This window comes from Thalia democratica, chromosome 2, assembly GCF_965202585.1.
Source record: "Thalia democratica chromosome 2, ktThaDemo2.hap1.1, whole genome shotgun sequence".
NCBI classification, from domain to species: Eukaryota; Metazoa; Chordata; class Thaliacea; order Salpida; family Salpidae; genus Thalia; species Thalia democratica.
This window is the reverse complement of record NC_139166.1, coordinates 5,269,872-5,281,961: the sequence shown is the minus strand read 5'-3', so window position 1 is coordinate 5,281,961 and position 12,090 is coordinate 5,269,872. Positions and strand designations below refer to the sequence as shown.

Sequence of the window (12,090 nt, the reverse complement as noted above, 5' to 3'; positions counted from 1 at the left end):
CGAGAGCGAAATTTCACGAAGACAAAACTGCACGAGTAAAAAAAAAAATAAAAGAAAGCTAAAAAAAATTCATAAAAAAACAAAAACAAAGAAAAGTTCCTGACCGAGGGTAAGGATTAGGGCTAACAGTGATAATAAAAAAAAAACATATATAATAAAAATTATTATAATAAAAATAATTAATTAAAAAAGAAAAAAAAGCTACCGACCGAGGGTAAAGATAAGGTGTATCAGAGATAGTAAAAAATAAATAAATAAATAAAAAATAAGTTACCGACTGAGAGTAAGGGCTAGGGGTAACAGTGATATTAAAAGAAAATTAAATTAAAAAAAAAACTAAAAAATAAAATAAAAAATACAACTCGTGCAAAAATGTCTCCGTGCAAAATTTTCTGCTCTAAAAAATTGTCTTCGTGCAAGTGTGATCCTTCGTGCAATTTTATCCCCTTGTGCAAAAGTGTCTTCGTGCAAAAGTATGTTCGTGCAGTTTCGTCCCTCGTGTAAATTTGATAGCTTTTCAATTAAAATAGCTGCTTGCTTTAATTTTTAAATTAAGTTATATATATAGTTCAAACTTATTAAATAGTTCTAGTACAGACAAACAATAATCATAATTAAGTTCCTACTTTAGTTTGGGTAAATACTTTCTATATATGTAATTTATTTCATATTACCATATTCTGACCAGTTTAAATTGAAAATTTTATTTTATCAAAAACTTAAGCGTCACATTTAATTTGTTTTTTAAGTTAGTAATAAAGCTATAAAACAACTTTTTTTTGATTGTGAAATAATTTTTTTTTGTGTTTTAAATATTTTTTCACTCGGATAATAATTATTCAAAACTCTAAATCTAATAAACAGAACATTTTTTAAACAGGTTGGTTTAGAGACTACTCAAAATTTTAAAGTTGGTTTAAATTTTTGTTTACGTTTATGTGGTCAAAAATGACTGTTTAATTAAATTAATGGTTGGTTTATATCATAGTTTTAATAACTTATTCATAACTAATAGTGCTTTTTGTTATCATAACTTTATTAAACCAAACGGTTTTAAGTAATTAAATACTGTACTAACATAACATCGTTAAAAGTATTTCTGACTTTAGAAACTATAATAAAAAGTGTTATTTAAATAAACTAGTACTATAATAAAGGTTTAGTTAAAGCTTATAATTGTTTATTATTTTAAGTTTAACAATTATTTAAAGTTTCATTTAAGCTTTTTTTTTATCTTAGTTTTTATTGTTCAGAATTGGCTAAAGCTAAAATTCAAATTTAGTTTTGTTAGATATTAAAAATCAACAGTACTTTATTACGCTAAATTAGTAAAGTCTGCGATATTTCATGTAAAAGTTTTGTCAAACTTATTCATAACAACTTTTTTTTTAGATTGAGAAATTTTAGAAAATGGTAAAAACGATTTCAAAATTAACTAATGCAATTATTAATAACTTCTTAAAACATTAATAATGATTTGAAAAAGAAAAAAAAGATTTTACAAAAATATAAACTTAAAGTGAAATTTTTCTTAAAACTCAAATATAAAACTTACACATTAGTTTTAATCAACTGAAAATCAACGCATTTCAAAAAGCTAGATAATATCTCAGTGACGTCATTACAAAAACCACAAACGCTAACTTCAAACTGTCTAATATATTTTTGCAGAGATTTAGCAACTTAGGGGTCACAGTCCTTTGAACTTTTTATTTTTTATAGCGCTTGCAAATAGCGTTTACATTCAAAATTATTTAAACTGTATAAACATTTTTGTATGGCACATAGTTTAGGCTGCAGTTTTACATAATTTGCGAGATAATTGTCTTACAAAAAAAAACTTTTGAGAGCTACCCTTTGTGAAAAAAGTGTGCTTTAATTATGGTCATTGAATAAATTTTTTTATAAACCAAAAATTTGATAAAACAAGCAAAAACAGAGCCGTAGTAAAAAGCAAGTTAAAATCTAAATGTATGTGATTCAAATATTAGCATGGTGACTTATTTAAAATTTTAGCTGTTTGTAAACCAAATTGAAAAAATTCTCAAAAAACAAATACCATTCTAAACTCAAATTTTGACTTTTAAATGATAAAGTTCATGATTACATATTAAGTTTTAAATAAATTAAGTTAAATATCTAATAAAATCTAAAAAAAAGAAGTTTGATTAGAACAAAAACCAGTTAATTTTTTGAATGAATTGTTTTTATATTTATATTAATAACACAAATAAACACTACACTTTAAAGTATTAGTATTACATACCTAACTAAAAGTTTTTTCTATAAAAATCATTTTAAGTTTTTAGTATGTAGAAATATTTATTTACCTTTATCTTTATTATACTAAAAAAACAAGCAAGTTTTCATGTTTTTCTTTACATAAAGATTTAATAAAGAGTACAATTATAGTACTTACAAAACTTAAAAAGGCTAATTTCAAATTATTTTATACACATTTGGAGCATTTTATTAACATTTAGCTTTAAAGTTTTTTATTTTTGCTGCTTATGTTGTCTTAATTAAACTACATAGATGCGTAAGTCGCATATACTTTTATATTTTAATTTTGTCCGTGAAAACTGTTTGAAATAAAACATACGTCAGCGGCTTTAAAATATAAATTTAAATAAAAAAACAGAATTAATAAACAATCTTGCGGAACAAACTTGCTATAAAGAAGTATCTTTCAGCCGCATTTTACTTGAAAATAAAAACTATTAATAATTTCTGTAATGGTAAAAAATAACGAAATGAGAACTGGTGTTAACTTACTGTTAGGCTTCACATTTGTAAATATTTGTTTAGTTTGCAGCCTTTGACTGTTTTTTTAAGTACACTTTTGGTTTATTTTAAAATATAAAGGTCTAAGCTTGACTTCAAGTTTTAGTTTTGGATGAGCTTGAATAGCAAAAAAAATCAGTTGTAACAGGATATCAAGTTGCACTTAGTTACTGTTTAGATTTGATGGAAGGTCTTAAGCTTAAATAAATGTTCATTCAAGCGGTTAAGAGAAAGCTCGCAAGTTCAAGTTTTATACTGATGCAAGTTTAATACAATTAAGAAAAGGAGAAAATAAAATGCAGACAAGAAGTTACTGATGTAATGTTGCAAAAAGTTAAGAACAATGCTATATAAACCAGCCAGAGAAAGTAGTAGGAGATTTTAGCCACAGCCTGCTGCAGTAAACATGTTATTCATGTAAATAGACATTTATATTGCTTTCTTGTGCTATTTAAATTGTTTTATTAGTAATGTTACTTTTTAGAAGTATTTCTTATTTACATTTTAAGTAGTTAAATCTTATTTTGCTTTGTACATTTTTAAAGTATATTCCTGTTAATTGATTTGTTTGTAAAATTTTGACCACATTTAAAGTAGTTTCTAGAGTATGGTCTTTTATATATATTTTCAAGTGTTCGCAATTGTTCTTAAATACAACATGATCATTCATTGTCATGCCTAGTATTGTATAGAGTAGCCCCAATTATTATAAGTATCATTTTTTAGTATAGGTTAAGTTCATGATTTAAAATACCTACACCCATAGGTTACAATAGAAAAATATTTGACCAAATAAAATTTATCAATCAAAAAAAATAACTAGTAATATTAAAAAAATTAATTATTAAAAAATAATAATAATAGTTAAATTCAAAAAATTGTTGACAAAGGGTAAGGGTTAAGGGTACTAGTGATAGTAAAAAAATGAAAATGAATTAAAGTTGATAAAAATTATTAAATTTTTTCAATCTGTGAATAATTGTCTTCGTGCAAAATTGTCCCTTCGTTCGAAGTTGACGCCGTGCAATCTCAGCGCATAAATTTCCTTTCATGTAAAAGTTACCCTACGTGCTAATAAGACTTCTTACACGAAAGGACACTTGTGCACGAAGGGTCTTAAAATACAAAATATGTTATTTTTTGGACTTATTCTATTATTGTCATGTCGAACTTAACTTGTAATTAAATTTATAATGTTCTAACGTTGTTCAAATTTCAACTATGCCGGCTAACGTAACTTGAATTTTTTTTTAATTACCTTTTTGCTTAAATATAAAAAACTTAAGCTGGGTATTTTTTGATTTAAGTAGCCTATAGAATATATTTAGAACCAAGTAATCAAAAAATTAGCCTGACACATTTTTATAAAAAAAAAACGTTTTTTTTTCACTCAATAAATGTGTTTTACTGAAAAGTATTTTTAAGATTTTGCGCAAAAAATATTTGATCCTTAGTTCCAATGTTTTCAAACTTTAGTTTAATTTTAAACAATCAAATGACATTAATATTTTTTTTAGTTATAATGATATAAAACATATTTTTTAGTCTATAGTTTTGTAATAAATTGAATAATTAGTTATAGTTTCGGCCCTATTATGTTTATAATTGATTATCAAAAGTAATCTTATATTTATACAAAAAAACAGCGACGAATGAAATTGAAACCAATACTAAAAGTTAAAGCTGTTTTGTTGGCTATCTTTTAGTGACGTCATACTTATGAAACCACAAAAGTAAACATCAATTTGTTTAACATATTCAGAAGCGCTTTTTAAAAGCAGAGTAAGCATTTAAGTGTTTCCAAGTTTTCTTAATTTTAAAGCGCTAGGAACAAGCGTTCAAAAACTTATTATAAAACACCATAAAAAGAAACTTTTTAATGGTAAATTTTTTTCTTAACTTTAAAGCGCTTGCAAAACGCGTACAAAAAAAACATTGTTTGTGTGGTGTATTGTTTTTTTTTTTTTTTAATTTTCAATAATGATTTTGGTTGCTTTTGTAAGTTCCCAAAAATACGTAATATTTTAGCTTTTTTTTTAAGTAAACAGTAACAAGTTTTCGTTCTTTATAGCGAACTTGCTATAAATGATGCTGTCATTATAACTGAAAAGCTTTATCATAGCTTCACTTAAAATTTTATCATTTTATTATTTGTTTAAACGTTAAGTTCTGTTATTCAAACAGTTAATTTTTTTTTATTAACCAGTAAATTGATATACTTGATTTATTTAACACGTTTAAAAATTTTCAAGTAAATTCTTACATGTTATTTAAATTAATAAAAGTAATATAATAGAATAAACGTGTGATTATAAAAATTTATATCTAAAACCTGAATTAAAAAATTAACAAAATATTTATTCTTTATAAGGATTTTGATTGTAGAAAATTTTGAAAGAGAATAACAAATTTTTAAAGACTTTTTTATCAAAACTAAAGAAGAGCTAGAAGTTAAAAAGATCATTTAGTTCACTTTTACTTAAAAAACTGCAGATTAATCAACTTTGTTTTGAAAATAAAAACCTTTAAAAACATAACCAATAAAGTCATCAGAGTTTTACTAACAAAATATTTAAACTAGCTGTATTGTAAAAATGTATGGTTTATTTCAGTTTTAGTTTTAAAAATGTTTGTTTCGCTGTTTTTTAAGGATTTAGGTTTAGCTTAAGACTATTATTAAAATTTAGCTAAAAGTAATTCAAATATATGTTTATAAAAAAAAATTATAAACATATAATATTTTTAATGACAATCAAGGCTTAAAGTTTGAAAGTGAACAACAAAATTTACAACAAATAGATATAAGGTTTTAATTATTTGATAAAGTGAAAAAAAACTGTCAGTTAATACAGACTAACCAACTACAACAGTAGGTTTTAGCGGTTCTTTAATGTTAGATACACTACTTGTCACAGTTATTATACAAACTTAATCCTATTTTCAAAGTAGAGAGTCACAAACTAAGTTTGTTTGAGTATAGCTGTTTTAAATATCCTGCCTGTAGTACTTTTTACAAGAATGTATTCTAAGTATTTATTTATACTGACAAAAATTACATTGTTCTCCAACGGTTTTGTTTTAAAACTAGAAAAATTGTGAATAGAAAAGTTGTTTGTTGCATCATAAGTATTTGTTTATGTGGAAAGTTATCGAAGTAAAGTGTAAGCGTAAATGATCTTAAAAATAAAAATTTAAGTAAGGGTTCTTTCTAAATTTTTAATTTGAGTTATTGTTTTGATAATTTAATAAAAAAATATATACATAATTTATTGTAAAACGTACATTTTTATAAAACATACATATTTTATAAAACCAGCTAAAATTAATGTTAACAGGCAATTAGTAAGAAACTTGATGGTCTATAGATCTTTTTCCTCTCCAGTTAATTAACCGTAGTTGTGAGTGTTCTTTTTACTTTTTATATTTTTCAGCACTTAACTACATACATGATAATAAGACGCAAAACTATCACACAATAATCTATTACAGCTAAGCTCAAAAACAATTTGTAACTGCTCAACCTCATTACTAACATGTATCTCCTTTAATTAAAAAAGTAGTGAGTTTGAGCTGAATTGCCATCATAGTAAATACAAGCAATTTTTACAGCTGAATAGTAACTAAAATAACTTCAATTTATAAAGTCAATAAAACTTAATTAATTTTAAAAGATGACCGAAAGGTCTTTTTGTATACCCAGGTCCTTGAACCAAAGAAATTTAGAGTTTTTTTTTTCTTTTTGTTTAACAAACTATGATAGATATATATTTGCGATTCTTAGTTTAACAAAAGTAGTTCTAAACTTGTTAAAAAAAGGAGATAAATATACAAGATTAATTGTTCAAGATCTTTATTTGCAAAACTAAGTTCCACCCTTTAAGAGCTCTTTACTTATAATTTAATTCTTATACAAATAGAAATGACTCATTAAAATACTATTACTTAATAAACTACTACTATTACTAAGTACTGTCTAAGTTTTTAAAAAATTTGTGATTAAATATAATTATATCTGTAATCAAAAGTTTTCTTTGCACTAGTTTACTAAAAAGCTATTAAGTAAAACCCATAGTCTTATTAACCTAATTAATGTTAAGTAAATTCAGGTTTTTTAATGAATTTTAAAAATAGATTTTATACAAGTTTAATAAAGAAAACAAACTTATTTAAACTTAAGATTAGTGAAATGTATTTAAATTTTGCAAACTACTTAATTTTCATTTTTCATGCGAAGTCTTAAAAGTATAAAGCTAAGACAGCTAATAAAATAAATAAAATAAACTTAATTCTTTTTTTACAACATTAGTTAAATTTGTTTACGGTTTAGTATTTAGCTACAGAACAGAACAGATTATAAATTAAATTTATTCTAATTTTAAGTATATACATCAAGTTAAGTTGTTTTAAAGTTTTTCAAGCTTTTAATGTTGCTTTTAGTTTTTTTTCTAAATATGTCCAAAATGTTTTTTTTGTAAGTAATGCTTCAAATATTATACCAAGAAGATCTTAATTATAACAAAATGTATAACAGTTAAAAATTTATAAACTCTCACCAAATTACAGTTTTGATGATTCTAAGTTAAAATTGAAACAGGCCGCTAGTTTAAACATAACAATTTATTTTTTGACGTGATGTTTAAAAAAAAATTGTTTCATTTAAATTTATTCCGTGAAAACTATGAAATGTTATTTGAGGTTTTAAAAAATTTAGTATTGTAGTTTATTTTTCTAAATTAACTTAAGTTTTAAATTCAAAGTTTACTACTTTGATTAGTTTAAACAAATATGTATAAAACTAATATATCTAACAGTAGTATTCTTACCAGTATAAACTCATCAGCCAGATGATTTGTTATTGAAATACTTTTTTTTTTAATTTCTAATAAAAAACAAAAAATAACATCAGTCTAGAACAGCGGTTTTTGAACTTTTTTCATGTTTTACCCCTTTTTTAAAGGTTATTACCAAAATTACCTTCAAGAAACAAAATAGTGTTTAATTATAAGTAAAAATTAGATTTTTTGAACTATGAGCTTATAGGAATCGTAAAATTGTAAAAGATTATTTAACTTGAAAAAATACAGTTAATATTAACGTATAAACTAGAAAGTTGGTTAATAAAAATCAATTTACATTCTTGTAATAAAGAAAATTTACCTCCTTAAATAAGAGAATTTACCCCTAACTAAATTCACCTAAGGTTAAGAATCTTTAGATTCTAGAACAACATTTCACTCACTTCAGTCTATAGTTTTAATTTAAAATTACAAGTTCTAGTTTTACTTGCTTAACTTATGAGTTTTTCTTAAATAAAATAACTTAAATATCTTGTTATGCAAAATTCTTTATTCACTTTTGTCTTTACTAAACTTTATCCAAAATAAAAAACTTTAGATTTTGTTTGTACATAAACTATTAGTAGGTATTAACGTTTTTTGTAACTTCAAATATTTTTAATGATTAAAGTTACAAGTTTATTTTTGATTAAAATGAAGATAAACAAATTATTTTCTAACTGTTATTTTCAAACTCAGCTTTTTTTTGTAAACAATACTATTAATTTTTAAATCTAAAAACGTTTTCAGGACATAAAACAACAAACAAAAGATTTATAACAGTGACGAAAAATATACAGACTATTAGCTTTAAACAATACTTAAATAAAATAAAATTTAAAGTTCATCTAAAATGCAATTTATTTTTGAATAGCATAACTCGAACTTTTTAATGCAGAAGGATTTTTTACTTGTAATTAAATTTAAACGAAAACATGCGTATCTTATATTTTTCATCTAACTAAACAAAGCTTTGTAAAAGTACATACAATTTTAGTTTAAACCAAAAAAGCTTTATTTAAAAAGAACTTAAGACTTGATTTTCCAGAATGGTAATGTTGCTTTACAAACATCAGTTAAATTTTTACTTGTGTGTGTTGCATTTTAACTTATTAATATTTGAAAATTATAGACACCCGAAAAAGTTTGAAAAATAGTTAAATCAAAAAATTATTTTGAAACCCAAGTGATATAGAAAATTGTAATTAAAGTATACTATTTACAGAAAAAGGTTAGCTAAAAATATTGGTTATAAAGAATAAAATCATTAGTACCTGAAGTTATGATGAAAATATATATGACTAAAAGTAGATATAATTTATAGAACAGTCGTTTCTTCGGTTGTTAAATATTTAGTAATTTTAACATACCTAGCAAAGAAATTATGTACATATTCAATTTGTTAATATTTTATATACTGTTTTTTACTTAACCAATAACCATATTAACACTTTTCTAACAAAGTCTTACGGGGAAAGCTAATATTATAAAACTTAAGTTGTCGAAAAAGTAAGGTACCATTTAAAAAAATACGAATATTTTTCACTTTAATTTAAGCTTATACTTACAGTGGGCAACGTACGGCCCGCGACGTATTTTTAGCTTAAAAACAGTTGGTGAAAATTAAATAGATTTAAAATAAAAGAGCTACAATTATGATTTTAAGTACGCAGTAGTAGTTCTTCAACGTTTATATTATTACAATAATTCTTTTGAAAAGTTTTACTTTTATTAAATATTTTCAAAGTCAAACCTGCAAAAACGTTATTTTGCAGTTTCTGGCCACGAAGGTCTTTTTCTTGTAAAAATTGCCCGCTAAGTCCTAACATTTGCATTACTTTTTGTACTTATGTTCATTTTAATTAAACTGATTGCCAACTTGTTACGTTTACATTCAGCAATTTGTCACTATTAATAGTAAGTAAAGATCCATACTTTTTTTGGTTAACAAAAAAAATGTTTTTTGATAAGTTTGTAGCAAACTTACTCCATCGTATAAAGACTTTAAACAATTAAAAAACCAACAAAAATAATTGATTCTGACCGTTTTTAAAAGTTAATAAAGCAATTTAAAGGTTTATTTTAAGGATTTAGAAACTTATGAATTTTATATATTCCATATAATTTTTGTTAAGATGGAAACTTATTATTTGTCATCTTAGTGATTTCTGTTTGTTATTGATAATTATGTTTTTCTACACAAGAGTTTTTCAAACTGGTATTAATAGTCAATTACAAAATAACTTTGCTATTTTATGCCAGTTGAATTTTGACTTCTTTCTTTTTAAAATACACATTAACGATTTTTGAAAAAATATTGACAGCGGAATAACTTTTATTGTTTAAAATCTCAATAATATTCTTCTCAAACTTAACTTAAAGTTTTAGAATATTAAATACTTATTTGCCCAGGTCAAGACCTTTAACTTTGAATGTAATAATCAATTATTATATATAAAACTTTGTAAAAATGAATGTATGTAAAAGTATATAAACATTTATAGAACTATATAAGTTAAAAACTTAAATACAAATAAAACAAAATATTGTGAAATGTTTTATTATTTACAAGCTCAGTGAAATTTGCTCATAAAAATCAGATTTATAAATTATCAATAAAAACTTATTGATTTTATTTAATGTGTAAAATTTACTTTAAAAGACATTTGTATAAAAAACTAAGCATTTAAAAAAGGCTACACTTAATATTTTTGCTTGAAACTTTTAAATGCATTTAACAAATTGTTACTAATTCATCTTACTGGATGGATATTCAAAAATAAAAAGTACATCGCCAATAATAAAATATAATTGTAGACATCAAAATAAAATAAAGTTACCGCGTTTTTAAAATTAAACGAGAAATAAATCAACATGTAAAAAGAGATTTAAATTTATATTTCTAAAAACAAAAAAAATATTCAAATTTAATTTTAAAAACGGCCGTTTAATCTAAAACACGTTAAAAATCTAAAGTTATTCAAAAACATCAAAAATTATCAAAAGCCGTTTTTCACATTAAACCGACAAAATTAGACAATTAATTTAAGTTTATCAAAACAATATTTGTAATAAAAAGTGTCTAAATGCAAAAAGTAAAACCTTTTTAATTGAAACCTACAAAGTCATTTTTCAACCGTAAAACTTCGTCCGAATGTCGAACACGAACCCACCTTGGCTCGACCGAAGCCCCTTCGTCACACTTTCAACATTATGACGTCATCAATTGTGGCGTCACCACTATGACGTAACAATCAGTTCATCCACTTTCTGCAGTTTGTCGCTTCACACATGCAAGGTATCTTGTTGGCATCTTCCTCGAAATCAAACTTGTAATCGTAGTTCAACTGGAAAATTAATTATTATTAAATATTTAAAAAAATTATATTTTGCAATTAGCTTAAATAGTTGTATTCTACCAAAAGCTTTTTTTTTGAAGTATAGGTCAAAATCAGTTTGCAAATGAAGAAAGAATTTTTTGGTAAAACTTTGATAATTTTAACAATTGAAACATTATATATTTTTTAAATAACATAAAAAAAAAACAAGAAAACAATCAACCCACTTCTTCGCCTTTTAGAATCTGTCTGCAGGAAATAATCATAATTTTCTTAACATCTTCGAAATCAACTACTTCGGCCACACAATTCGGATTACAAGAATGGTTTATGTATCTGAAAAAATTTAAGGTATAAAGTAAATTGAACTTGTTATGAGTTTCATGTTTATAGTTTATACATGTGAAAAAATTAGTGATCAAAAATTAAATACTTTTTAAGATGAAAATTGCATAAAAAGTTTAAAAATCTGCAAAATATTTACAAATTTTGTAAAACAAATTATTATTTTTCAATTATAGTATATAAATTTTTTAAAAAACAACAAACAAATCAAATCTTACCTGGCGGGACCACCGGCCATGGTGGCGTCAACGATGAGATCGTTATCCAAGCGGAACATGTACACCCCCCTGTTTCCCTTGTCGTACATCTTCTCTCGCTTCTCCGCCACCTCAGACCTGATCACCTCTCCGATGTACTCCATCACCATCACCCCGGACTCGATGTCACGCGCCGCGAACAATCCCAACCCCTGTGAGGAATTGTTTGCTTGTTGCTAATTTATCTTGGTTTTATTATGTTCTCTGAATTTAATCCCAACCCCTGTTGGAGAGCGAATTTGCTTTATTTAAATATTTTGTGATGAAAAAGTTAGAATTTTACTTATCTTGGTTTTTTGTCATGTTCTTCAAACTTTATCCTTAAGAAAATAATTGGAAATTGTTTAATTTTTGTTTATATATTGGATGGAGAAATTTAAGTTGTTAGTTATTGTTTATTTAGCTGTTAGGATTTTTTAAATCCTAAAAAAATACATTTTATGCTATTTTAATGTTCATTTATCATCAAAATCATTTGTTCACATTGTTTATAGATCTAATTTTAACAGTTTTATTATATTTGAATAAATA

At 24.3% G+C, this 12,090-nt stretch overlaps 1 protein-coding gene across 1 annotated transcript in view; it reads right to left on the bottom strand.

Moving 5' to 3' along the window:
* Window positions 1-10,268: 10,268 nt before the first annotated feature.
* LOC145849572 (uncharacterized) overlaps window positions 10,269-12,090 on the bottom strand; it is a 66,183-nt gene continuing 64,361 nt past the window's right edge. Inside the window, exons 75-77 of the mRNA XM_082954531.1 lie at window positions 11,521-11,711; window positions 11,185-11,293; window positions 10,269-10,966 (exon numbers count right to left, since the gene is read on the bottom strand). Coding sequence (XP_082810657.1) covers window positions 10,874-10,966; window positions 11,185-11,293; window positions 11,521-11,711 — 393 coding nt within the window. The 3' untranslated portion in view covers window positions 10,269-10,873. The remainder of the gene's footprint in view (window positions 10,967-11,184; window positions 11,294-11,520; window positions 11,712-12,090) is intronic.